Here is a 27,193-nt window from a genome sequence, read left to right as displayed (position 1 = left end):
CATGAAATATTAACTATGATATTGGTATGTTAAATGCATTTCATGCAAAATATGGTCATATTGCTATGAAAAATTTTCATATGTAGAGTGTATTTTAAATATATAATTTTTTTTAATAATTGTAAATTTTAAACAGTGTTATTTGTATTGAATAGATCAATTCATCTTCAAACAGATTCTTTTCAAACCTCCTCAAATTTACGATGGCTTGCAAAAATAGAACTCAGTCTAAAGCCGACTCAACACATTTCACATTTTGGGGGCAGATGTAAATGTAAAATGTATTATTACTTGGCTATACAAAAAATAATAAATAAAAAACCACTATGACTGCACTTAAAGCGACATCAACATTTGGTGACCACACTGCCAATTGTGGCAGAGGTGCAAAAACTGCATTGTTGCATTGTCGATTGCCGACTACGATTATGTTTTTAGAAATAGCAAAAAATCACACTGTGCCTCATCTATTAATATATAAGTTATATGTATATATATAGTATTTAATCCATCTTTTTAATATATTAAGGTTAGATGAGGTAAGCATAGTTTTCAGAACCGGACCGAACCGGGAGGTCGGACCGTGAAAACCGGGAACCGGGATGAAAACCGATTTTTTAAGCCTAAAAAATCGGATTTTTTGTTAATTCCGTGAACCGTTAAAACCAGGGTTGGACCGCACGAACCGGTGAGAACCGTGCGGTCCAACCCCTTAGCAATTTAAAAAAAAAAAAAAAAAACAACAACTTAACACAATTTTATTCTACTTAATTAAATTATCCATCTCTGACAAGGAATAAAAAAAAATTATAATTAAATTCCTTCAAAGATATTTAACTTTACTTCAAAAATTAATCATAAATTTTAATGTTTTCATGGTTATTATTTTATTTTATTAACTTTCTTATTTAATTATTAAATATATGCTTGAAAATCATTAAATTTCCCTCACATATATAGATATATTGTCAATTTTGCTAGTTTTATAAATTTAATATCTATATTTAGGCTTTAATTAATTATTAAATTAATTATGACGTCATCACGGTTCGACCTCGGTTCAACCTCGGTTCGACCTCAAAAACCTTGAACCTCTCATTTTTACGGTTCAATGAACGGTCCGGGTCTAAAAACCTTGGAGGTAAGGGCTTTGGGCAAACCGCATTGTGCGGTGCCTTGCTAAATATGACCCAAAACTACTTCAAACTGTATATCATGAACACTCCTAATTATTACTTAATATTTTATAAATGATATATGAATTAGGAAAAAAATCCAAATTTTTTTTTTTATATATTTATAAAACATAGTTCAAAATTTTTTATATTTCAAAAATTTTAATTCTAAAAATATCGAAATAAATATATTTGAGATGATTATTGTCTCTCTTAGCAATGTTGGATTCAAAGAGAAAGAGGGAATAAAATTCTAGGGAGCTTGAACACTTTTACACTCTTAAACTACCACAAATATAGTAAAAATATTAATAAAACTAGTATTATTCTCATACAATACATTTCTTAATAAAAAATTGATGGGAATAAAAAAATATACAAATAATTAGCAAAAATATATTAAATAATGTTACAAATGGATAAACAATTCTATGCACACTTTACATGAATAAGTAGAAATAAATTTTCTAATATTAAAAATAAAAAAAATAAAAATGGAAAAATGGAACAACATGAATAAATCTTATTAAAAAAAACATTTCATTTAGATGCATAATTCTAGTTGAAAAACGCAATTTTGTTTATAAATTTATATACTATATAGTTTATTTGAGAAACGATAATTAGTTTTATAATTACTAACTTAGCTAAGACTTAATGTGGTGTATTTAAATGAACCAAAAAAATAATAAAGCATATACTTTTGAGCCTAATTACATCTAGAGAAATAATAAAGCATTCAAATATGGAAAGACAATTTAAGTTTATGTAGGCTTGCATGAGATGCACCTATTAACCATTGCTGCAATAGCAATGGAATTCTCTTCTTTGAGACAAATTATTGATATAATGCTCATAGAAGCTACCAAAAGAATTAAAAAGTTCAATAAATATTAAAGAAGAAATGATTTTTTAATACAAGATAGAATTTTTATTCTAGCATAATCTAAGTATATATGTATGTGAAGCTTCCTTTTGGAGACTTGAACCCCGACTTTTGTCCCCCACACTTTATAAGCACTTATACTTATAGAGTGACCACCACACTAAGGGTACGTGATGCTAAGAAGAAATGATTAAGTGTAAATAATTATCTCACTAAAATAAAGGGTAAGAGTTATGCCTAGAATCAACCTTAGAATGATATTGATAATTTTTTTTTTTTTTTTGAGACAGTGATAATTCCAAACAAAATTTTAAATTGATATTTCTTAAAAAAAATCGTACTAAGCAAATTGATAAGTCAAAATTTAATATAATCTTGATAATATTTTAAATTTAAAACTGATAATTCAAGAATATAGATGTGTAGGACATCTAGATAATTTGAATATTTGATAGAACAACGTAAAAATCAAACACAAAATTTGTTAAAATTAATCTATTAGTACTAACTATATTTAATCATTGATTCTCATACCCTAAGCATAAAAATTAGATCAAAGTTAAGAAAATTAATTTAAACAAAAGACAAACAATACAAAAAATGTAATCATTTTAATACAAGAGGAGCCGTTTAGAAAGTTAAAAACATTTTGGAATGGTTTGAATTCTTCAATTGAAAACCGTATGAAGACAAAGAACCAATAGTAACACCTAAGAAAAAAATAAGGAAGAAAAAATGTATAGCTTAAATTTAGGCATTCATATTAAAGTACATTTCACTTCAAAAATGATATACATATGGATATGGGTAGAGTTCCATTTGATATAGAATTTAAATTTTATTGAAATTAGGATTTTTAAATTCTAATCAAAGAGTGTGTTGCTATCCCATAAAAAAGTGGAATTAAAAAAAAAAAAAAAGTCAATTTTTTTTTTTTTTTGATATTAACATAACGTAAAAATAAAAAATTTAAATTTGAATGAGAAAAAAAATTAACATTATATAGAAGAGCTACGTGTGTAAAAGAGCTGTAAACGGAACCCAACTCTTTTAAAACAAGAATTCGAATTTAAGATAAATGCATTTTCCGCATCCCATAAATCAGCATATATATCTTTTCCAAATCCCTCACAACTCATAATTCTACTTATTTTCTTGCATTGTTTCGTTTTCTCTCATTCTTTCTCTATAGCCCTCTCTTTCAAGTCTCAACCCTATACTTTCTAGTCATGATGAACGAAGAAGACAAGAACAGGAAGAGAAAGCACAACAACAATCAAGATTTCCCATTTGTAAAAAGGTTTCAAGAACCTGATCTTACCCTTAGGCTTAACTTTGGTCCCACAAGACCTAGGCAAACATCACCAGTAAACCAATCATTACCATCAACATCATCATCACCACCACCACCGCCATCAACAATGGCTCCATCACAATCAATGCAAGCACTTTTATCCCAAACCCCATCTCAAATTCCCCCTCAACTCTTTTCCTCACACTCTCTATACAATTATATGCCACACTTCGTGCCACAGCCGCGGCAGGAGACCTCCACATCAATCCCGGTGGTGTACCACCGCCCTGAGACCGCCACACCCCGCCCTTCACGAGCTCGTCGTAACCCGACACAGGTCCCGCGTGCAGGAAAGAGCGAGACTGTGCCGGCTCTGTTCCCGTGGGCCACAACTCATCGTGCTACGGTGCATAGTCTCGATTACATGCTATCCAAGGAAATAGTTTCTATCACTGGTGAGGTGCAATGCAAGCGTTGTGAGATTAAGTATGAGATGGAATATGATCTGAAAGAAAAGTTCATGGATGTTGCAAGATTTATAGAGAATAACAAGAGCAACATGCGTGATAGGGCTCCTAGTATTTGGATGAATCCTGTTCTTCCAAGGTGCAAGTACTGTGAACATGAAAATAGCGTGAAGCCGATTATTGCAGATAAGAAGAAGGGAATCAACTGGCTGTTTTTGCTTCTGGGTCAAATGATTGGTTGCTGTACGCTTGAGCAGTTGAAGTATTTCTGCAAGCACACCAAGAATCATCGAACAGGTGCCAAAGATCGAGTTCTTTATCTCACATATCTTGGATTGTGTAAACAGCTTTGCCCAGATGGCCCTTTTGATCGATAAGAATTTAAGTAGTATGTATATTGGTCCAGGATGCACTTACACTTCTTTTGAGGTATAGGCATTATTATGTTATCATACCGTGTCCGTGCATCCTGAATATTATTGGTGGCTAGATTGCAATCTTTATTTTTGTTTGTACCTTTATTTTAATTTTAATTTTGGATCTTGATCGATTTGATTTGTTAGGATTTGTGCACTTGGCCTTTTTCAGTTTGGCTTGTAATCTTTCATATTCATGGCTTGCTATGTCTATTTTTTCAAATCGGTGGCTAGATTGCAATCTTTATTTTTGTTTTTTTTTTTCAAGGTACCTTTATTTCGGATCTTGATTGATTTTATTTGAGCTAGGGTTTGTGCACTTGGCTTTCTCAGTTTGGTTTGTAATCTTCCATATTCATGGCATGCTATATCTAGTTTTTCATATGGTTTCATATTCAAGTTGCATGGTTTCCTAAAATTTTAGGTAATTAGGTTTAATAATATCATTTTGATTCTGTTATAATCTCAAGTTAATAAATATCATCATTTTATTTTCTTGAATTTACTGAGGATGAGGATATTAATTAGATTTGGCTCCATGCAATTATATAAAGCATGACTATAACAATGACTATGACATTCAAATCTGCTTTCATGATCTGACTATGACCATGACTATGACTGTGACATTTAAATCTGCTATCATGATATACATATGCAGATCATCTTCTGGATTTTAATAGCTAACTTTTCATTTTAATGGGTTATAGAATAAGTCAATGAGATTTCCCCCTCAGTATTTTTTGTTTTGAAGGATTTATAAGTATCTCTTAGGGATGATGATTTCTGGTATAAGGTCTTTGGGGAAAAGTTTGGCTTTGTTATTTTGGCTAGATATAATTGTAATAGGAATTTAGACTTGTACGTGCTTGAATTTTGATACTGCAAAAAAATCAGTCTATCCCGGCATTTTTTTTTGCGGCATTTCCTAATATTGCCGCCATATGTCACCTATTGCAGCTGTTTTGGTAAACACTGTCTTGGTTCGAAATGACAATTCGTGTTTGTTGTAGATACTAAATAGTATCTAGTTCTTAGATCACTTGCTTCAGCCGATTTAATTGCATAAATGCAAAAGTTTGGCCAACCAACCCAAAAAAAAAAAAACCTTTAAAATGATGCATATCTTGTCTACAATTATTGTGTAAATTTACATGACAATTGGCAGGTGTAAAAACATATTTTGTTCATTTATCAATTCACTTTTCAGTTAATGCGGACATAAATGATGTGGGTATTTTAAAAAAGTGGTTACCTTAATGAAAAACTAATATTTTATTGAAATAACTTTTAGAATATAATTTGATGTGTGCATTTTAAAAAAAGTTGTTGTGTAAAACATAAAAAGTAGACTCTTATATTAAAATAGACATAAATTTTTGTATGAACTTATGTGAATACTCTTATTATCTCTCACACTTTGTGCCTTCCTCCATGCAAACATGTGTGAAATCTTCTTGTAATTGAAAAGTGTTTGGTGTGTCTATTTGTGGACATAACACGGGTCGTGTTTTAATAAGTTAAATGACTAGATCCAGATTCTTTTGGGAAGTCAAGTTTAATACTTACACCAATGAGTTGCTTGTTAACTATTATTGTTGCGTTTTCTCCTAGACAAAGATAATATCATGATTGATGGAAATGACAAATTAATGAGAAAAATATGTCTCCCGTGTATAAATGATTTAAGTTATCAAACATAAATATATGGGAGGAAAAGAAATATGGTTAGCAAGGCTACACAAATATATTTAGCATGATTAAATGAATACGTATTTGTCATTGCTCAAGTTAATATATTCAACATTAAACTCATGCTAATAAATTATCAAAAAACATTATATGAAGATATGTTGCAACATATAAAGAGAATAAGACATGTAGAAATTAAATTATCTTAGTTGCAAGCAATTTATATATCTCTCTTGGCCGAAACAAATTAATCATGGGGCATGTGCAATAAGTCTAAGTCCCAAGGACCCACATTAACGAGTGTGAAATAGCATCAACTATGAATTTATATTAGCCTCTATGGCTATAGCTCGCAAGACTTATGGTGTAAGCTTCAAAGAAAAGGGAAAAACAAAAGTAATGAGCTATAGGCGAAAGATACATTCCTATTTGTGTAATTAAAATCTCATAAAAATGCCTTGCGTATGAATGTAATTGAGAAATGCAGTGTCTACTTCCTCAAAAAAAAAAAAAGGGGGGAGAAATCCAATGTTTACAATATTTTTCATAACACTTTTACAATAAATCATAAGTAATAGATTGTTACTGACTATTATTGATGGGCAAAAAAATAATTTCACTGATGAGTTCAAATTAAAACTAGTAATAACCTATAATTTGTTCTAAAATGTAGTGAATGTTACACTTTTGAATGTAATTTGAAGTACTAGGAAGTTCAAGTTTACATGTGTTTCAAGTATGTGTGGCTAATCTTAATGTCCCTCACATTTGGATTCCCTTTTTATTTTATAATAATGATTCTTGAATTACTTAAGAGACTTGTTGAATGAGAAGAATGTCAACTATGGCCATTAGGTATTAGTTTTCACCCTTATTAGGTAGTGTACATCCTTAAAAGGGAGAAAGTACATGGTGTTTCCAATGCATGTATCCTCCCTCTCACATAAGGATGGACCCTATACTTATGGGGTCTACCCTCATGTGAGAGGAAGGATGCATGTACCGGAAACACCATATACCACCTCCTTAAAATGAGACAACATTTATGCTTTTGTTTAAGGACAACAGCATGGTAGACTAACTCCCTTAAAATCCACTTCCTCAAAGGGAAAATCCTAATTCTAATTTGTAGTAATGATAATTATTTGTGGAGGAATAGATACTGTTAGGTGAAACTTTGTAAAACGGCAGATAACATTTTTGCTCTCATGAGTTCTTTTATATACACACGGGCTCAATGATCTTACAAGTCTTCCGAGATCAGTTGTTAGATTTTGAGTGGGCCCAATTAGATGCGGAATAGTCCGTTTGCCCTCAAATGAGTCAAATAATTTTCCCTTTCCTGGCTACTTCTTTCTCCTGTGAACTTGGTTCACATACTGAGAGGAAGCACTCTAAATAATTTTGGTTTTGTTGGCCTGGTTTTTTGGGCTTTGTCCATTTTTTTTAGCAATATTCTAATGGGTTCAAAGATTTACAAAAGGTGACTTCAACAAATAGTATGATAAGAACGAGTCCAAATTTCCCCTATCCTTCACTCCTGGTGTTCATCTGCATCAGATGGTATTCTCAGTGATTATGTGGTGTTTTGTATTTGAAGGAAGACTGTGTGCAAGTTTTCTATCAAGGGCAAACTCATAAAGATTTACTGTGAAAGTTTCAAAACTAAGAAAACGAGTAAATGAAAAGGGAAAAAATTTTGCAAACCTTTTTTTTGGGGGGGACCGGGTTTGAGTAGTTGGTTGACAACTTTCAAGTATACTCAACTGTTGTATTTTCATGCATTGAGTAGAGAAGCTAGAATATGATAGAAACTGCATGTAATGGAAACAAAAGTTGAACTCGGAGAGTAACACACAAGCCTTTATAGAGGATAAGGTGGGTTGAAGCAGTCCAGGGCATAACTTAGTCTCAAAGATCACAATTGTAAACTTAACTGTACCTTGAGTGACATTATGTAAACTGCAAAAATGTTGGCATTTTTTTTTTGGTGGATAATTCAACAGTAACAATAATTGGGAAGGAGAGATTCGAATCCTGATTCTCCTAATAAATGAGAAGAGATTATACCACTGGGCTACAAAGCTTTTAGCATGTTCTTGGCAATTGAAAATGAATAAATAACCACTAGTGTACCAAGGATCCAGACCCAACATGTAATTGCAACTTGGAACAAATGGACATCATCTTACAGCTCCTAGCATGCGGAAGCAAAAACTAGCAGCGTAGCTACATGACTACCAAAAAAGAAAAAGGGAAAATATAACTTACTGGCAGTCTGGTACTGCCAAGGATGCAGAGGAAAACCCATTTAAGGTAGGGTTTCCTTGGCAAAACACTTACTTCACAAACAGAACTTTATATTTTTCTTAATCTGTATGACTGCACAAAATTAGTTGCCTTGCTTACAAAAAAAGGGTAAGTTTATCAGCAAGCAGAATCAGTCATCCCTCGATCTTCCAGCAATGGATTCAGAAGTAGTTTGGTGGAAAAAGTAGGCATCATGTAAACATTGAATCCATTTAAGATTTAGAATTGTTGAGACTCCTCACTGATGTCCTCTTGCTTTTCATTCAGCTCATCATTAATATCCACGTCATCATCTCCTTTGTTATATGCATGATTGATATCAGCATGATTGGTATCAAAACACTGCACTTCATCCTCTTCCATCTTGACATCTTTAGAATCATAAAGTTGAGGTTTTGAGACTTCATCAGGGCTCTTGTCCGTGTCAAGAAGTTCAGAAGGCTGTGAAACCTCTGGAGAAGCCAAAGTTTCAGTACCTGAGTCCACCAAGTCAGATTGAGAGCGGCGCGTCTGAATGAGATAATGTGCCACAGACTTGAAGCCCGATTTTAAAACCTGAAAAGTAGAGAAAATTTAGCCATTTCTTCTATTCCATTGCTATTAATTCTGCTCAACATGCTAATTATATCTGTAGCTGAGTCCTAGCATCATATCACACACCAGAAATGGAAGATAAAAACACTTGTACACCTTTTTTAGTGAAAGGATACAAGCACCCATCTGAGCAGGCATATGAGGAACTATGATAGAAGATTATTAATTGCATACACAAAATAAATGGGGAAAGCATAAAAATGTTCATCCTCATGCACATATACAGGGTATATGGAGCTAACCTTCCTGTAAAGATTACCAGTGGGCATCCACCCTTTTCCCTTACGGCAAAGACTGCAGTTGCAAATTCCTCTACAAACAGGGCAAATCCAATCGGGATTTTGATTGGCTTCTATCACATTCTCTCCATATCTGAGTAAGATAATAGATTTCAAACACAGATTGCCAACATAGTTCAATGTGACTAATATTCATAGGCCGGGCGCTAACTTTTGAGTCACATACAGTTACAGTTTAATAATTCCAAATAATTTATGGATAATCTCCGTTCCAAGTAATATATTTGGAATGCACGCTTCATAATATTGTCATTTATGAACTTCATGAGCATACATTTTATTTTGTAGTAATGAGATTAAGGTGCATTGAACTTACTGACCATATTAATTTATCATTATTGTAAAAAGATAGGAGATATAGGGAGGGGAAGGTAGTTTACTAATCAATGTATACTTGTCCAAAACCATGTATGGAATGTTGAAAATGGCAAGAACAGAAAATTTCAGTTTCAATCATAAACAGAGATGTTAAGAATCACTATCACCAATTGTCATTCATAACTTGAATGTGCATGTTTGTTTCCCACATTATCTAAAAGCAACATAGTCACTCATTAGAATAGGTTTGCAGATAAGGATTATAATAGACATATCTATTAACTGTCATTTTGGTGGTCCCTTTGGAATTGGCATAGCCTTTATGCATAGCAGAGTAATATGAAAGTAACATTTCAAAAACCAAAGAAAAACAGGATGCAATGCAATGGCACTTCAATCAAGCCAAAATAATTAAATAAAAGACAGTTTACTTTTGTGGAAGTCTAGTGGATCAAGTTAATTAAAATTAATTACCTCATGTATAAGCAATCCCCACAAAACTGCCCTTGGACCAAGGTGCATTGGCTGCAATGGGTACGCAGACCAAGAGTTTTCTGTCTGCAAAAAAAAAGGGCCATCACTGTGCTTGCATTATTAAGTACTACCATGTAATTGGAGAAAAGGTAGCTCTTATTACAGAAGATACATTGGACAATTTGAACAATCAACCACAAGATATACGGTTTAGGTGTTTGAGTTACACCTGATGTGACTTTTCCATTGGATACATTCTTTGACAAACCCACTGTTTAATTATATTGTCTCCTTATATCTTCCATGCTTGCAAAATATCAAGATGATAAAAAATCAATAACTATCTCATCTACAAAGTGTTCAAATTTCAAGTTTTCTTAGTTTAAAATTATACCCAAACATAAATTTATGAATCATCTGATAGTAAATAGAATCATATTAGCATGAATTTAGCATTCGTGTTGAGAACAAATAAAACATGTAACCCAAATATGGAACTTGCAAAATATTAATCCAGTAAAAGACTTTAAATGGTGTAACACTAATGAAGAGTTACACCAAACACCCAAAAATGCTGTCTTCCAGTTGTATAATTAATTACATACAAAACTTTTGAATTATTACCCAATTCTACATCCACACGTGTAAAATAATTTCAGAAGTAAAAGAAACTACATGCAAATCAGCTGATGGAAAGCAACCTTTTGTTGAAGGCTACAGTTACACGCTGCTAATTAATTTCCTATCTACAAGGAATTTGAGGTGTGCAGGGGATGAAAGCTTTGAGGAAGAAGGGAAGCGGAAAAAGGGGGGGGGGGGGGTGTGAGGGGAGAATTTAGAAGCAACTGCATATTGTCCACAATAAACTGTATTCCAAGTTCAAGATATTATTACCGGATTAAGAATGAGACAACAATACAACAATATCACATACTTCCAGCATTAAATAAGCTTGAGTAGATTTTCCTTTTATTACATCATTTTCTAAACAATTCCAATAAGAAAACTAATTATAATTTATAAAGAGAAAAGAACAAGAAAAAAAAGGAAACCCATCCATCTAGAAATCAATAAAAATGCTTTACCTGCATTGATGGCATGTCTCTCCATTCACCGGATCATAGATGCGCTCCCCGTCCTTGCCATATCCATCCACTGAAAGTGTCCAACTTGACTTACAGTCTCCCAGAAGCTTATCATGTTCTTCAGTATAAATTTCTGGCTGTGAACCTTCAAGTATATGAATCTCAATATTCCTTGAGGAGCCCCTCTTCCTTTTCGGATGGTCTTCTGAATAGCTAACTGGAGTCAAAGTCTTCAACCTAAAACCCCCCACCAAAACTTTCAAAGAAGATTAAAAGCATAAACCCAGAAATTTGCACACCATTAGGAATCAGAACAACATCAAGAACTACAAAAACCACACATATATAAGTTTCTAATACTTGAGTTAGTCTACAACTGCTTGGCATTTGAAAAGAGAATCATATCATTATATCATACATGGAAACCAAAACTATAAAAAGTCTACAATCTTCTATTAAATTACTGATAAGAAGTACTACAAGAAAATATCAGAATTTTGAAGCTGGAATTTTAAGCATTCTTTAAAAGATTCTAATTTTAAAGGCGAAAACAATATTGAACACACAAGTTCCTTCTCTTTTTATTTTCCTCCATATTCTCATCAACCAATCAAAGGCTAAACCACAAAATATCAAATACACAGAAGAGTAGAGTGGATAACACAATTTCACACAAAATTTCCATTCTTTTCTTTCCTTTCATGTTCTGAGCAATCAAACATGAGAAGATGTCTACATACATAAGAAGGCCGGCAATAGACAGTAGCAAATGTTTTCAACTCATATTTCTTTCAAGTTTTGAACTTTTACTCAATTTAAAAAAAAAAAAACAAAAACTGTCCTTCACTTCCCGTTCCTTTCCTCATTTTCCCACCAACTAATTTTAAAGGCAAAAACAATATTGAACGCACAAGCAAGTTCCTTCTCTTTTTATTTTCCCCCATATTCTCATCAACCAATCAAAGGCTAAACCACAAAACATGAAATACCCAGAAGAGTGGAGTGGATAACACAAACACAACAGCACACAAAATTTCCATTCTTTTCTTTCCCTTTATTTTCTCAGCAACCAAACATGAGAAGATGACAACATACATAAAAAAGCCAACAGTAGACAGTATAGCAAATGTTTTCTACTCACATTTCTTTCAAATTTTGAACTTTTACTCAAATTTATAAAAACACCCAAAAAAAACAAAAACTTTCTTTCACCTTCCATTCCTTTTCCTCATTTTCCCACCAATCAAACAGAGATTCAAAGTTCAAAAAAACTCAAAAAAGGAAGAGAAAAAAACCTAGTAGAGCGCCTTGGAGAGCCAGAAAGGGGCAATGGGTCGTGGGTTTTTTTGTCAGAAGGGTTTCTTGGAGTTGGGTTTGGCTTTGGCTTGGTGTGGGACTTCTTAAGGTTGTGAGAGAGGTCAAGAATGCCTAGCTTCTGCATCCTCTCCATGTTTTCTTTGATCCTCTGCTCCCTGAACTGCTCGTACCCTGAATTTTCATTCTGTACAACGTTTCCTTCATTCTCACTGGTTTTTCGTGCTCTCTTTGCCCGAGCCATTACAGTCTTATTAGCCTCTGACTATATGTATGACTCTCTCTCTCTGTCTCTCTGTCTCTGAGTTTTGAGCGAAGTGAGAGAGTTCTGATAGAAAAGAGAAGACATGCACGATGATGATGGATTTATGGTCCAATGAACGGCCCGACATTTGGAGGGCTGTCTTTTGTTTTTCATTTCTTTCAAAGTTTCCATAAAACGATAGTTGGAGGGATTTGCTATTTTGCTTCGCGGGCAGAAAATACGGTGTCGTTTATCATTCATGGGATTGACAAACATCTTTCTTTACTCAATTTTTTTTTAGTAAAATCTACAAAAATAGAAAAAGAAAGTCTATATTGAACAAAACTCAAGAACGGCATAAATTTGGAGGAAAAGTTTAGGACTATAATACTATGATCGCATCATTTTCAAAATAATTTTACAATGGTATTTTGTTATTTACAAATAAAAATGTGATGTCAATAATGGTTTCAGATTAGAACCAGAAACAATTTATTATTTAGAGAGCGTTTGGATTGCGCTGAAAACCAACGTGTTTACGTTTTTCAGCCTTTTTTTTTTTTTTTTTTTTTTTTTTTCTTTTTCACGCGTTTTTAGCTTTTTGAGTGTTGCGGTTACTGTTCATGTACTGTTCAATGAACAGTAACCGCAAATTTTGACTTTTCCCTTTGTTTCAGCCAATCACAGTACATTGTGTACTGTTCACGGACCCACAAATTTTACTTTTCAGCAACTTTTTCATTAACAATGAGTCCCACGATACTATTCACACATTTAAAAATTATTTTGCTACAGTGTTTTTCAGTTTTCAGTTTCAGTTTTCAGCTGTATCCAAACAGACCCTTATTCTCAAACAGTAACAGAATCAATTGAAAGAATCATCAATGATCTATATACTATATGCACTTTTATTCACATGACAATTTTTTAATAAGTCATATGACATATTTAAATAATACACAAACGGTCTTATAAAATATAAATTATTATGCAGTGGTTGGAGAAGATATATAGATAGACAAGTGAGAATTGTAAATTTTGAAGTTTGGACGTGGTCAATATTTGTAAAATCCTTCTTGGTACAATATGTTAGTTGAATCCAACAAAAAGAATTATAATAAATAAGTAGTTTCTACAATGTAAAAATCGATTATGATATAAATGGCAAGTACATTATTTTGTTTTTCATCAAGGAAAAAGTTAACAGATGCTCTAAAAGAAAAGAAAAAAGTAATTAACTTTTTTATAACTTATTACATTTCCCATAAAAGTGGCATCAAAATTTTCCTAAAATGATTTATTAACAAATGCCTCAAGAACATCTGTTAACCGAACCTCTTATCAATTTGGCGATTCTCACTTATCAACAGCAAAATGCAAATAGTAAAAAATTTTGAGCTTCTTCATACTTGCGCTCAACCATACTTTCAACCACCATCCACCAAAAAAAAAAAATTGAACTAATAAGTGGCCATTTTGATAGCCCAAACAATTTGAACCAGCAGGCAGAAGATGAAAAGGTGGCAACTGTTTCTGTCACTGTTGCAGATTGGGCACTTATATGTTTCAAGTGCAAATCTCTTATTTGATGCATCACATGTAGGTAGTATATTCCATGCAATCTTCCTTAGCATCACCATTGCAGATCGAGTCGCTCATGAATTTTGGATTTCCATTGTTTGTTCCAATCCTCCTTTAAAGGACTCGGAGAGGAAAAACGTTGAGCTTGGTCAATTTCATAGGCTGATTTGGTGGTGTGACAACCATCTTAAGTAGGGGTCCATATATTGCTATCACCAGTGTTAGTTTATGGAAAATGGATTCAAACACCTGTGATGTGATGCTGAAATATGGGTTCATCACTTCTGAACTTTGTAAGCCCAGGCTCATGTAACTGTTAAATTAGCATTTGAATTTGAACCCTCTGATTGTTGGCATCCAGATCATTCCTAACATCAGTGAAAATACCATTTCCAACCCTCAAGTAACTTCCCTTTCTCAAAAAAATAATAATAATAATAATAATAATAACTAACTTCCCTTTCTCAATAGTTCCCTTTCACAGACACAATGATAAGTTCAATGCATCGATGCATTCGTCTAAAGGAATAAGAAGGATTTTTTTTTTCTTTCCTTTTTTCTTTTTTTGCTAAGTAAATAAAAAGGTACATCTTTTCATTGTTTTGCAACCAAAACACAGAATATCGTAATCACAGTTGTACAGAAGCATAGAATATCAAACCTTTGTGCAACTAATAATGTTTTGAAATTTGAAATAATGGTGATGAAAAAGAATATCAATGATTTTGTATCCTAGTGTCTGCGACAATACAAAATCCCTGTCAAATGGGAATAGCTCAAATGAGCAGTAGGTGTACACAAAAGATGATTTCTATACACTCTAATTCTACGTTTTTGTACAGTTAAAATGAGAGAGATCCAAAGCTACTTCCCATATTCCCAAGAAGAAACGAATTTCCCATATATTTAAACATTTGAGGCTCCAGTTTGTTGACAAAAATTTTCGGCACCACGTAACCTAATACATGATCTTGCCAACCTTGGAAAACATCTCAATTTTTCAGCTTCATGATCACAGGGAAGATAACCGGACAACTCCCACAAGGTTAGAGTAAAAGGTATCCGTTAATGTCCTATACAGGTTGTGGAATAGTCATCTTCCCATGAACATCATGAACAAGATTCTTCAGCTCGGGGAAAACTGATACAAGTGATTTTTCTAGTATCGCGTATCCAAGTTGCTTCACACAAGTAGTAGACTGCAATTTATAGCAAACCATATTTAGCTTTTAGAAAACGAACAGAAAGCTGAAAAAAAAGATAAAGAAATTATGGAAAGAAAACAGCATCAAGAAGGCTTAACCTGAGTGAAATAATAAATGTCTCTTGCACAACGCCTGTACTGCTTATGCCCAATCAAGCTGACCAAGGCCGTTGGAGCTCCATCTGGAAAAAGTGAAGGTTACTTTAATCTCTTTATTCATTACTAGTCATTTTAGTTTGTGTCAATCTTGCTAACAGTAGCTTGCATGTTGCCTAACGTCTAAAACTTTCAGAATTACTAATCATCCGACATTGAATCAGAACCTGTATAGTTATATCTTATGCTCAGATATTGGGATCCCCATGAAAGTCTCATCTTTTTAACATTTGCAATGCCCATATTTTGTTCAGGTGTTCTGTGGTTTGGCCTCTGAGAATTCTACGTATGGGCTAAGCTTGATCAGCATAGTTGGCCTCTTTCCAAGACATAATGTAAATGCAACAAATAACACAAAAGATGGCACTGGATTAATTACCTATATAAAAAAAGCACCAGATTTGTGGATGTACGACCCCTTGATCACATGCTGGAACACACATAAATTCATCACTCCCACCTCTATACATACATATTGCAAATTTTCAGTCCTATTTACTTACAATGATCCCCGAATTTTCCCCCTCAAGTCCCCAAAAATTGATGGCTGGTCAATATATAGCCATATAGGAGCATTTTTGCTTCTTGTACCAGGAACTAAGTACTTATCCAAAAAAAAAAAATCTGGAACTAGACACACTCATTTAGATTACTTGGTCCCGCTAACCAAGACTCATGAAAAGAAAGTATCTAGTAACACATTCCAATTCTTAAGCACAAGCAAGGAGTCACAACTTTTACAGCATCAAATTTCAAATGGCTAAAAGTAAAATGTAAATACCAACAAAGGATAAAGGTAAATTTCACAACTTAATGACTTCTAATATAAAATTGAACTCTTAAAAGAACATTTCTCACCAAATAGCATTTTCTTGACCTCACTTGCCCTGCGAGCAGCCTCAAGCTGTTGTTCAAAAGCCCCCAACGTAGAGATCTTACTGCCACCAAATCGAGTTGTAGTTTGAGAAGGTTTTTGTTTAGGTTCAGTATCATCATCATTACTCTGAGCAGTCCCTAATTTCATGAAGAATGTGCCATCAGGCCAGAGAACCTGAAAGAAATATATAATTAGCAAAAGCTTGCATGCTTCTTTCATATTTCTACATGGTGTCCCATTCCGTAACAAGAAAATGTTTTACCGTAACAAATAATTTTGAGAGGAGGCATACACAAATTTAAGATCATGATACAACTTGGAAGTAATGCAAGCAGGAGTGCATGTAATCACCTGTTCTCATCTATAAAAAACTGAAAGGCAATCTAATTTCAGCTCAAAAAGAAAAAAGAAAAAAGAAAAAAAGAGCCTTGAATGTGATCAGATGCAGTTATAAGGAAAATTGAAGTCATCTGATAGTGTCTTGAGGGGAATTCTGTTCTTCAATATCCCTTGTTTTTAACATAAAAATTAACAAGTGCAGGTAAGAAAACAAGTGTTATTTAACGTGATCTACATGTATTATTATTATTATTATAGAATGGGTTCTACATGTATGAAATAGTCACGGTCTTTAACACTTCAAATGTACAGGACCAATGTAGATATCTCTTTCTATGCTTCTAGTTCTATCAGCCAATGCCCAGCCTACAATTCAGGCACAAAATTTCAGTTGCAAATCTCTTAGTCCACAGTTTTAAAGTCTACACAGTGGAGCATGGTTTGTGCTAATTGGTGAACATTTCAGCAAAATGATGATGGTTATGATTGGTTGAATCCTTACATCTTGAACCCACCGAATCCCTTGAGCGATAACGTCATCTCTCCGGAGCCAATGAATCTGCCTCAAGAGCCAGTCATCAATTGCATCTTCCATTATTAACTGCAATATTTGTTTTGATATCCAAAAGACCTGTCTTCTGTATCAACGAAAATAACTCTTAGAGACCAATCAATTACAGTAATCAAACAAACGATAGCATAATTACATGTTATCATGTTTTAACACAATTTCATCTGTACAAAAGACCAGAAATTAAGTGCAAGCCTAAATGAGATGATAGAGATAAGATACTGTAAAAGTTATAGATGATTTTATGTGCATGAAGGGGAACAACAAAATGGGGTCAGGGAACAAGATGAAAGATTTCTTCATGAGTAAATATAAGATCTAGAAAAGACCAATAAAGAACCACACCAGCCAACAATCTCCTAAAATAATCAAATTATGATAGAAAAATATTAGTTGACAATCAGCATAGAAATTATTGATGTCAGGAGGGCCATACCTACATAAATTCTGGGCATAAGAAGCACACGGGTAAATAAAGATATAGGAAAATGAAATAACATAAAAGGCTGTTGATCAACAAACAAACTCCTAAAATTGAAGAACAGAAGGGCACATCCTCTAGAAAGAAAAAAGCAGGGAAAAAACAGAAAAAAGCTCATTATTGAAAATTACACAAGATACAGCCTGCACAACAACTGCATCATGCCAGAGGGACAAGATGCTAAGATGTAAATGACATGTTAAGGTTGATCACAGTCACACAAAAAGAGGTCTAAATGAAGAATGTAGTAATCAACTCAGGCACGTGCATACACACACACAACAAAAAGGCATTTCATTTAGGGATGGAATAACTAATGAAAAATTCAAGAAAGATTCTGCAAATTGAAAGACAAGGCATTGAAAAAACACATAAACTTGACTTAATAGCAATAACTGTGTTCAAAATTTCTTAAAATAAGACATAAATATAGCCCACCTTAGCCAGCCTCTTCTCTTGAGCTGAAATATCTTATCAACTAGATTCAACAGAGGAACACTAACATTAGACGGAGTCCACTGCAAGAAAAATCCAAATAGTAAATAAACATATAGTTTCAAATACAAATTAAACACACAAAAGATAAGAAAACTTAGTTAGTTACATAAACTAAAATAGGTAATACAGGATACACACGGTATCTTGACAGCCAATGGTGACACATAAAATGGAAAAGAAAACAAACTCAGCTAACTCATGATACCTCGGGTGGCATTCCAACCGGGTCCTCCCAGTGATCTGAGATTACCGGGAGATCTGCTGCTGGAAATCCACCCTGGTCTATCCCAGATTTCACCATTAAACCATGTCTCTTCTCCGAACCCAAGTTCCTAGGCTCTTCACCACATTTGATTACTCGAGGGGGAAAGCTTTTGGAGTTCAATTCATTGTCTGAATGCCACCCATTGGTGCTACTATTGACTTCCTCATGGCCATGATTTTCATCCTTGTCACCTTCTTCATTATCAGAATAACTGTTTTCAGTTCCCACACTATAATGACTTGAAACATGTCTATTTATATCATCTGCATTCAAGGGTAAGTTTCGGCTCGCTGTTGAAGAAGATGCTTCATAAGTGGGTAATGGACCAGAAACTTTACGAATTAAGCCATCTGAAACCCCTTTGAACTGACGCACAATATCATCCACCGCATCATCAACATTGACTGTTTGAGATTTCCGCAATACGAAAATAAAAAGTCAAATGTAGTAGGAAATATTAAGCAATGGAAAAATGGTCATAAAATCCAAATAACTCAGTTAAAATGATATCTAATTCATAACAAACAATTAGCATCATAAACAATCACATAAAAAAAAAAAAAAAAATACATGTCAAGGTTTTAAGAAATTTGGAGATTGAGTAGCAAGGATCTTCATTTTGTAAAAAAAAATGTTTTAGAAGGAAAAGCCCATGTTCACGCAATGCCCATTCAATAAAGCAATGAGAAACAAAAAGAACAAGATTATTTCATACGAAATAATCAGCTTCACTGTGTGTGATGAGAAGATTAATACAATCCAGGACAAGCTGTCTTTAATCATCTGTGAATATGGGCAGCAAACATTCTACTTTCAAAAAAGCATATCGAAAAGAAGGGCTTCACACAGTTAATTAATGAAGCAGCAGGGATCGCTCACTAGTTTCATATAGATAGTGAGGGAAAACCCATTTTTGATCAGACAAACTAATTACAACATCAAAAAAATGATGGCATACAAATATATATAAGGAACAGGCCACTTTTACAAATAGATGGAAAATTTTCTCTTCATAAGAGACATATGGTGGATGACAACAAGGGGAGAAAGGGGGAGAGTAGCATATTGTACCCAAATCATTATACTGGCTACCAGTCCATTTTAAATTTTTGTGCGCGCGTGGGTGTGTACCTTATGGATGCTCTTAATCTTAAGAAGTTGAGTTGTTTTGATTGGTAGGGGCCTTTCTTGTATACAATTCACACACTTATTCAGAGTCCCTAAATATATGATTAGCAACACTCTGCCTGTTCGGAGTTCCTAACTAACAAATAAGGGTATCCATCAGTAGCCCATCAATTAGGATGGCACCCAATGAACTTATACAACAAACTAACAAACAAATCAGAGATGAAACAAATATTGAACATCGGCAGACTAACTTGCAGACCACCACATACACAAATCGGTCAAAACTAAATACAGAAACAGCCAGGATGATGCCAAATCAAAGAAAAACAACATACCTGCCAGGCTTCTCATCACTGAGGAAGATTTCCCGAAAGAGTAATTCTTCAAACAAAGAAAGGGTTTTTAGAAGGTTCGGATATCAATCAGCTTACCAAAAGAAAATATAAAACAATAGAAGAAATGAAACAATAGGATGTTCATCTAAATTAGGAATAATAAATTTCAAGAAGAGCACACCTTAGAGGAAGCACTCAAAAAATCCCACACTTCATGTTGTTCAGCAACATTAGCTATTGACAAGAGATCCTGGGAAAGATAGCAAAATTAGAGCAACAGGAACAAGGACAAAAGAGAAATCATACAAAAACAATGCAGCAGGGTCGAAATAATACTTGCAGATATTTATCAAGCTGAATGCAGCGCTGATGAACAAAAGCATCCTCTGTGCTTGATGAGAATATCCTTTTGGGAGGCAAATGTAGAGTATAATTAGGAATATCTTTAAGATGCCGATGTAATCGCTCAAAATTCCTGTATCTGCAAGCTAAAAAAAATTAAATTAAAAGAAAAACTAAACCCAAAAGAAAATCTAGACCTGGATGGTGTAACTCCACTTTCTTCACAATAAAAAATAAGCAGTTTGAACAAAACTAGGTTGAACATACATAACATAGTAAGCATGTTTCAATTATGACAAAGTTGAGTACAAAACCTTCTTTTCACGAACCAAGTCCTATTTTCTGCATCTGTCACTGCAATTGAATAAACAGCAAAAGATTTTGATCCAAGTTTCTCAAAGTATGCTCCCATAACCTGTAGAGGCATTAGTACACAATGCAAGAATCAAGTTAGATTCAGAGCAAGCATTTACGGTGACAAATCCTACATAGCAAAGCCAATAATGTTTTAATTTATAGACTCAATTTCCTAATGATTCTACTAGCAGTTCATATAACAGATTTGTACATTACATGATATTTACAGTAAAAGAATGCTCACCCGGCACCTAAGCTTGGGAAATTGTTGTCCCTCACTGTGAAACACCACGTCTGAAGCACTCCTGCCATAATGCTCTTCATTATGCCTGCCAACATTGGCGCTGTAGAACTCCGAAATAATGGACCCTCCATGTTCTCCTGTAAATGTCTTTTCTGTATGAGGTTGGACTACCAAAGCAGAAGTGCTATTGGATCTCTTAAGACAACTTTTATTTCCATCAGCTGCAGGAGTATTAGTATGCTCCAATTCATTAACAGGATGCCCTCCCTCAAAAGACAATTTTTTGCTAGGATCCAGAAAGAACTGTTTCCCAGTTTTGTTCCCATCACTTGATAGAACATCAATACCTAGTCCATGTGTTAGCTGCTTTACAGCTCTCTGATCTATTCCTACATATATTTCAGGCATGTTGGTTAAAGTTTCCTTTCCCAGATCTTTATTAGGTATAGCATTTTTTGTTCCAGAACCCTTTGTTATAGGATCTTGAAGCCCTGCTTTGATTTTCTTCAGTTCTTTCTTTTTATAATTTCTTCCTTTTGTCCACAAGTTCTCGAGATTTTCAGGAGTAAGAACTTCAGTTCTCCTCTGGGTCACAGCATTCAGCACTCGTGCCCAATCAGCAGACTGGTTCATAGGCACTTCTGTGTTATAATCCAGGGTTATTTCTCTCTGATTGTTAATTTTATCCAATGTCATATCAGTCCCTTGAGAAAAGGATGAATATTTCCTTGAGGCAGTAACATCATCACGTACAGCCCCTGCAGCAAGAGGATGATCAAGGGGATGAGCCACCACATTAGTCGACTCATAATTACCTACCCCTTTAAGGCTCTCATCGTTAAGGGCAAGCAAAATGTATTCAATCAACTCGTTGATGTACCTGATACCAGAGAAGCATTGATCGCAGTGGATTAGATGTTCCATTTAAGGAGAAGGGAATAGAGAATTGTACTCACACACACGTGTATCTCTATGTATAAAAGGATCATTTATATATTGACGAATGTAAGACATTCTATACAAGCAGTGACAACTAAAAACAACCCAATGTTAGAAAGAGAAAAAAGAAAATGAAAAAAAGCTAAAAACACCTTGATGTAAATAATATAATATTGAAATCTGTTGACAGAGCTGAGATTTTAAGACAATCAATACTTACAAGAAACAGATTGCTACTGCATTTTTTGGGATAGGGGGATCAGTACTACTGTAAAATATTGAGTAAATAATTCAAGAAACATACCCAGGGCTTGCAAAATTCATAACTGGTTGCACAACCAAGCAAGTTACAAGTTCTCGAGCAATGGATCTAATCAAAGGAGATTGAGCTTCTCGTGGTCTGAGTACCACAGCTAACACTCCACCTATTAGCCGTTGAAGAACCTGTGATAAAATATAAAGCATCAAGCAAATTCAAAATATAAATCGTAAAGCAAAATGTATTTCCATCAGAACACTCCACTCACACCTTGTACTCACTCTCAGGAGATATCAACGCAGGATGAAGCTCCTTAGAAGCCATAAGATGGTGTTTCAATCTTTCATCTCTCTCCTCAGAAGAAAGCGTTGCCATAACTTCAACACCTATAGCAGCTTGGTTTCTTCTGAAGAGGTCCAAGTGATTCCCTATTAAATCAACTATGTCCCTGAAACATTGGACAGTCATTTAATTCTGACATTCAACTATAAAGCTATATATTATCCCCATAAAAGTTTCTTAAAGACTCACAGATCCTTTACTGATAGCAGAAAGGGAAAACAAAAATAGAAAAAAAAAATTACCTTGTGAGCAAGTCAACAAGGTTTAACTCTTTAACCCTTCCCGAGATTTCACCAAGAGCATCCATGATTATAGCACGTATCTGCTCAGGAAACTCCCTGTCTGGGGTAATTTCTGAATACCACAGATCTACAACAAAATCCTTCAAAATTTTATCAATAAAATCACTCATTGCAGCCTCAACAACAGGAGAATCAATTTTCCTTTTCCATTTTGCAGGGGGAGGCATAGTAGAAAGGCGTGAATCATTTACTGACAACTGTTTCTTCTCCAAATGAGACAAATATGTTGGTGGACGGACTGATCGAACCTTCCAACGGAACTCTACTTCATTTAAAAGAATGCGAAGTGCAGAAACAAACAGAATAGATATGGGTATATTCATCCACATTGATTTACTCGTATCTGCAATGAATAAGAAAGAGTTTATAACAGAGACACACAAATTATATGTCAAGTTTAACATCCACATTGTCAAGATGATAAAGGAAGCAAAAGTATCACTAATAATCACAAAAGCAACTTTGCCAACGAGCACTAGCTCAAATGGTACTTCCTCAAAGAATGAGGTGGACGCTGAGGTCATAAGTTCAAAACCCATTGGGCTAGAGATAAGCTACACACATTTTTATGGGACAAGGAATTACCATTTGAACTATAACTCATTGGTGGGTGTGGGTGCAGGTGTGTAACTTTAACAAATAAAAAATATCACAAAAAAGAAAATTTAATGGGGCCGTGGTGCATTGCCATTCTTGTGCAAACAAGTTGCACCCTCAAACTGCATCCAAAATGGTGACCAACCCATTCCCTCATGCATCCAATGCGCCCCAGAGACTCACGGCCAAGTGCCACATGTCCCTGAAAGCTGTGCCCATTCTCATTACAACCACAGTGATCAGACTATAGTAGCTGTAAACCTCCATTTGAGGAAACATACAACTCTCTCTCTCTCTCTCTCTCTCTCTCTCTCTCTCTCTCTCTCTCTCTCACACACACACACACATGAACAGATTGATACCTCTTAAGTGGGAGAAGGGAATTCAAACCTTGGATGCCATTGATGAAAACACGAGTAATTGTAAATTGATTTAAAGGTCATTGGCACGCACACACACATACATAACAAACTAGGACCCAAGGAAACAGAAAATCCCACTGAACTAGAGATGTCGTTTGAGCTAGAGCTTATTGGCAAAGCCTAAACAAGAATTTGGTTTAGATGAAATCCCAAGTTTTTTCTTTTAATACTTGTTAAGTTACACAGGCATATGGTGGACTTTGAACCCATGATCTCACCCTCAATTTTGTGCTTACAAGTAAATAAGATGTCATTTGAGCTAGAGCTTATTGGCAAAGCCTAAACAAGCATTCGGTTTAGCTGAATTAAGTTTCGGTTTAGCTGAATTAAGTTTCGACAATTCCCAATACACTGTTTCCTTTCATATTGCACCAATATATGAATATATAAGAAGTTAAATAGAGGTGATGCTGACAGTAATGAAGAGTTTGAGGAAAAGCAAGATTAAATACAAAAAGATTCAAAATTTGTGGTCTATTTTTGATGCAGGAACTTCTCTAGAAGGACAATTTGCAGATTTTTGGAATAGACTATCCTTGGCTGTATCAAAGACCCATGAGTCTTATTTTGTGTTTTGAATCCTTTTCCTATTTGGTTTGAATGTTCTTAAGAACGTTTTCTTTGTTATTAGTAATCCTAGTCTTTCTAGGAATGTCTTTTTATTGGGATAAGATCCCTCCCATTTAAATCCTCCAAATCCCTCCAATTTTTAGTCAGGTGTGAGGCACATGGAATTTATTTCATTTTGTGCGGTTTAAATGGGGTTTTTTTTAAGGCCATTGGATTTTTTAATTGCCACATGTCTTACATCTATATTTAAATTGGAGAAAATGGGAGCGGATCCTTTTCCTTATATCATAGTGAGATTGACTTTAATAAAATTTCAGCACCTTATTTTAAACTTGAGGGTATGATTGCCGTCTCCTACTTAAGTGTGATTGCTCAAGATAACCTAGGTGGCTAGGTGTAATTCCCTAGATGGTGTTTTATCTTTCATTATTTTCACATTACATTGTTTTAACACCAAACAGCCATCAAACATATTTACGACCCATTATTTTCATTACCAAAACCATTAAACGTCAAACCTTATTCAAAACCCTTCAAGATCTCATCAAGACATCTAATTTAGCACTGAATTCCAAAAGATCCCACATCAAAATTTTGTATAAAAAGTAAAAACCCATTCAAGCTTCTGTCTTTCCTCAAGAGGATTAGGTACTAATTCTTCATTCAAAGCACAAAAGGTAAAAGAAACTTAAAATGCAATAATAATCACACAATCCCACATCAATTCTAGGCTGCTATATAAAGCAAGCAATACATACTATCTACACACAAAGCAAACCCAATTGCATGAATTACTCAATGAAACATATAATCAAACAGCTTCTGGGCATAACATAAAAACCAAAAAAAATTAAATCAAATACCAAAGAAAAAATCAAAGCTTACGGGTCATGAAGTATGAAACGGCGAAGATACACAAAGCCCACCAAACCGTTCGAAGCTTAGCCTCCTCGATCAAATCCTGTACGGTCCTCATCGCCTTCATTTCTCTCTGAATTCACAAAAGGGAAATAAAATTTTCGGACCCAAATTGAAGAACCGAGAATTCTCGCCGATTGCGAAAAATCCCAAATCTCGGGAACATCAAAAAAATTCAAAAATCAGAGATGGGCTTTGACGTTATCAGAAACTGAATTGTCGAAAGAATCAACCTGAAAATGTGTCTGTTTTTTAACGTTGTTTCTCAGATGAGTCTCTCTACGTGTAGAATATGAGAGAGAGGAGAGTGAGAGAGAGAGAGAAGGTAAAATCGTCGTTGCTCGCTATTTACACGTTTGGAATTTGGATCTCCTCGGCTCTTTTATTTTATTTTTTTGATATATTGTTTGCCACCTCAACATAAATAAAATTTTTGCTGACCCCAGTGAGAAATTACTTATACTATTTTTTTAATTAAACAAATTTAGAAACTTATACTATTATATGAAGTTAAAAACTTAATTCCTTTTTTAATTTTTAACTTTTATAACCAATAAAAGTAGTATAATGAATTAAAAGTGTCACTTTTTTTTTTGTTCAAAATAAAATAGAACGTAGAAGAAGTAAGAAAAATAAAAAAGAGTGTGCGTTTATTTTTTCAATAGAGGATAAAAGATGAGAAGGAAAATATGATGCATTTGTTTAAACTTCAAAAAGAAAAAGAGTTTAGAGATTATAAAGAACGTGAGTTTTCCGTTTTAAATTGTTACCTTTTATTTTATGAATTTGTCCCCCTTAAACAAGGAGATAATATTTTGGAATATTTTGGGAAGATTATTCATGTAAGGTAAATAATTAGTAAGACAGATATGTATAAATAGTACTATTGCAGGGGCGGCTCCATGACCAGCCCAGAGGGTTCCCTTTACCTGGTCCCGAAGAAAAATTATATATAATTTTTTAAATCTTTTTTTGTTTCGTTCCCTACGATAAAAACTTGAATACCCTGATTTTAAATTTTTTGTTAATCCCAACTGAAATAAACTTAAATATGATAAGTAGTTTGATAAGTGTTCTACACATTTCCAAGTCCAAGAAATATTTTATACTTACTCCAATTCAAAGAGAGTGATCGTGTGTGGGGTTAAAAAGCCATACACTTTAAAAGCAAAAATTTATTACTGGAGTATTATTTTTTTTAAGTTTCAAGTTTACTCTTAGCAATACTCCTAAGTATGTTACTATTCTTATTTATTCTATATTTTTTTATTCAATTGATATAACCTATAAATATAATAAGTTATTATTAATTTGTTAAAAATGTATGATTAGTTATTTAATTCTATTTGTTGATGCATTCAATGTTGTTGTCTTAACAAGTTTTAAATTGTTAATAACTTTTTTAGACTATTATCTATCTATACTTTTTTTTTTTTTAGAATACTAAATATTTTTAACACACACGGGAAAAGGGGAGAAATTTTTTTAAAGAAACTTATAGTGGTGTATATCCAAAATGGCCTAACTTTTGGATACACATTACAGGCTTTAAACTTCTTAAACTCACACTCATTTTCCAATGTGGGATTAACTCACTGTTTTTTATTTTGAAAAAACTAAGGGTACGTTTGGTACATTGAATGTGGATTACAACAGGAATGAAAACCTTTATAATCAGGAATAAAATGTGTTGTAATAGAATAACTAAACTTATTTATTAGTTTGGTTGTGAGTTGTAATATTAGAATAAAACTTATGATCTATTTTAGGAAAAATCTCATTCATACAATTATATTTCCTAGAAAATAATATATTTTAAATTTTAAAGAGATGAGTTATTTTTTTATGATTTTTCATTTCCATAATTGTTTGGCGGATATGGAAAATTTATTTAT

At 33.8% G+C, this 27,193-nt stretch overlaps 3 protein-coding genes across 5 annotated transcripts; 1 reads left to right on the top strand and 2 right to left on the bottom strand.

Moving 5' to 3' along the window:
- The first annotated feature begins 3,244 nt into the window (after nucleotides 1-3,244).
- On the top strand, nucleotides 3,245-4,332 carry LOC115967536. Its single transcript, XM_031086653.1, has one exon. It carries the CDS (start codon nucleotides 3,291-3,293, stop codon nucleotides 4,197-4,199), a length of 909 nt encoding a protein of 302 aa, XP_030942513.1. The 5' UTR covers nucleotides 3,245-3,290; the 3' UTR covers nucleotides 4,200-4,332.
- A 3,729-nt stretch (nucleotides 4,333-8,061) lies between these two features.
- On the bottom strand, nucleotides 8,062-12,732 carry LOC115967599 (cell division cycle-associated protein 7-like). The gene is made up of 5 exons (XM_031086730.1): nucleotides 12,306-12,732; nucleotides 11,011-11,247; nucleotides 9,926-10,009; nucleotides 9,077-9,206; nucleotides 8,062-8,795 (listed from the first exon to the last, which is right to left on the bottom strand). Exons 1-5 carry the CDS (start codon nucleotides 12,566-12,568, stop codon nucleotides 8,460-8,462), a joined length of 1,050 nt encoding a protein of 349 aa, XP_030942590.1. The 5' UTR covers nucleotides 12,569-12,732; the 3' UTR covers nucleotides 8,062-8,459.
- A 1,990-nt stretch (nucleotides 12,733-14,722) lies between these two features.
- Nucleotides 14,723-25,662, bottom strand: LOC115968115. Of its 3 annotated transcripts, XM_031087371.1 has the most exons (17): nucleotides 25,532-25,662; nucleotides 25,266-25,371; nucleotides 22,732-23,134; nucleotides 22,418-22,595; nucleotides 22,193-22,332; nucleotides 20,950-21,829; nucleotides 20,663-20,763; nucleotides 20,343-20,487; nucleotides 20,188-20,256; nucleotides 20,007-20,052; nucleotides 18,481-18,944; nucleotides 18,216-18,295; nucleotides 17,228-17,363; nucleotides 16,368-16,560; nucleotides 15,889-15,939; nucleotides 15,453-15,535; nucleotides 14,723-15,348 (listed from the first exon to the last, which is right to left on the bottom strand). In XM_031087371.1, exons 2-17 carry the CDS (start codon nucleotides 25,363-25,365, stop codon nucleotides 15,223-15,225), a joined length of 3,195 nt encoding a protein of 1,064 aa, XP_030943231.1. In that variant the 5' UTR covers nucleotides 25,366-25,371; nucleotides 25,532-25,662; the 3' UTR covers nucleotides 14,723-15,222. The 3 variants fall into 3 exon arrangements, with proteins under 3 accessions (XP_030943231.1, XP_030943230.1, XP_030943232.1); XM_031087370.1 differs by having other exon boundaries at nucleotides 25,266-25,662; XM_031087372.1 differs by lacking the exon at nucleotides 15,889-15,939 and having other exon boundaries at nucleotides 25,266-25,662.
- Between the last annotated feature and the right edge of the window lie 1,531 nt (nucleotides 25,663-27,193).

This window comes from Quercus lobata, chromosome 11 (genome assembly GCF_001633185.2).
Source record: "Quercus lobata isolate SW786 chromosome 11, ValleyOak3.0 Primary Assembly, whole genome shotgun sequence".
NCBI classification, from domain to species: Eukaryota; Viridiplantae; Streptophyta; class Magnoliopsida; order Fagales; family Fagaceae; genus Quercus; species Quercus lobata.
The sequence above is the reverse complement of the archived record's forward strand: the minus strand, read 5'-3'. Positions and strand labels throughout refer to the sequence as shown.

Coding starts and splice junctions, on each gene's coding strand:
- LOC115967536 (XM_031086653.1), top strand. CDS start 3,291: ATGATGAACGAAGAAGACAAGAACAGGAAGAGAAAGCACAACAACAAT.
- LOC115967599 (XM_031086730.1), bottom strand. CDS start 12,568: ATGGCTCGGGCAAAGAGAGCACGAAAAACCAGTGAGAATGAAGGAAAC. Junction 11,248..12,305: donor TCTCCAAGGCGCTCTACTAG/GTTTTTTTCTCT, acceptor GGGGGGTTTTAG/GTTGAAGACTTTGACTCCAG. Junction 9,207..9,925: donor GGGGATTGCTTATACATGAG/GTAATTAATTTT, acceptor TATCTTACTCAG/ATATGGAGAGAATGTGATAG.
- LOC115968115 (XM_031087370.1), bottom strand. CDS start 25,365: ATGAAGGCGATGAGGACCGTACAGGATTTGATCGAGGAGGCTAAGCTT. Junction 22,333..22,417: donor CTCCTGAGAGTGAGTACAAG/GTGTGAGTGGAG, acceptor ATTTTATCACAG/GTTCTTCAACGGCTAATAGG. Junction 18,945..20,006: donor AGTGATGAGAAGCCTGGCAG/GTATGTTGTTTT, acceptor AATCTCAAACAG/TCAATGTTGATGATGCGGTG.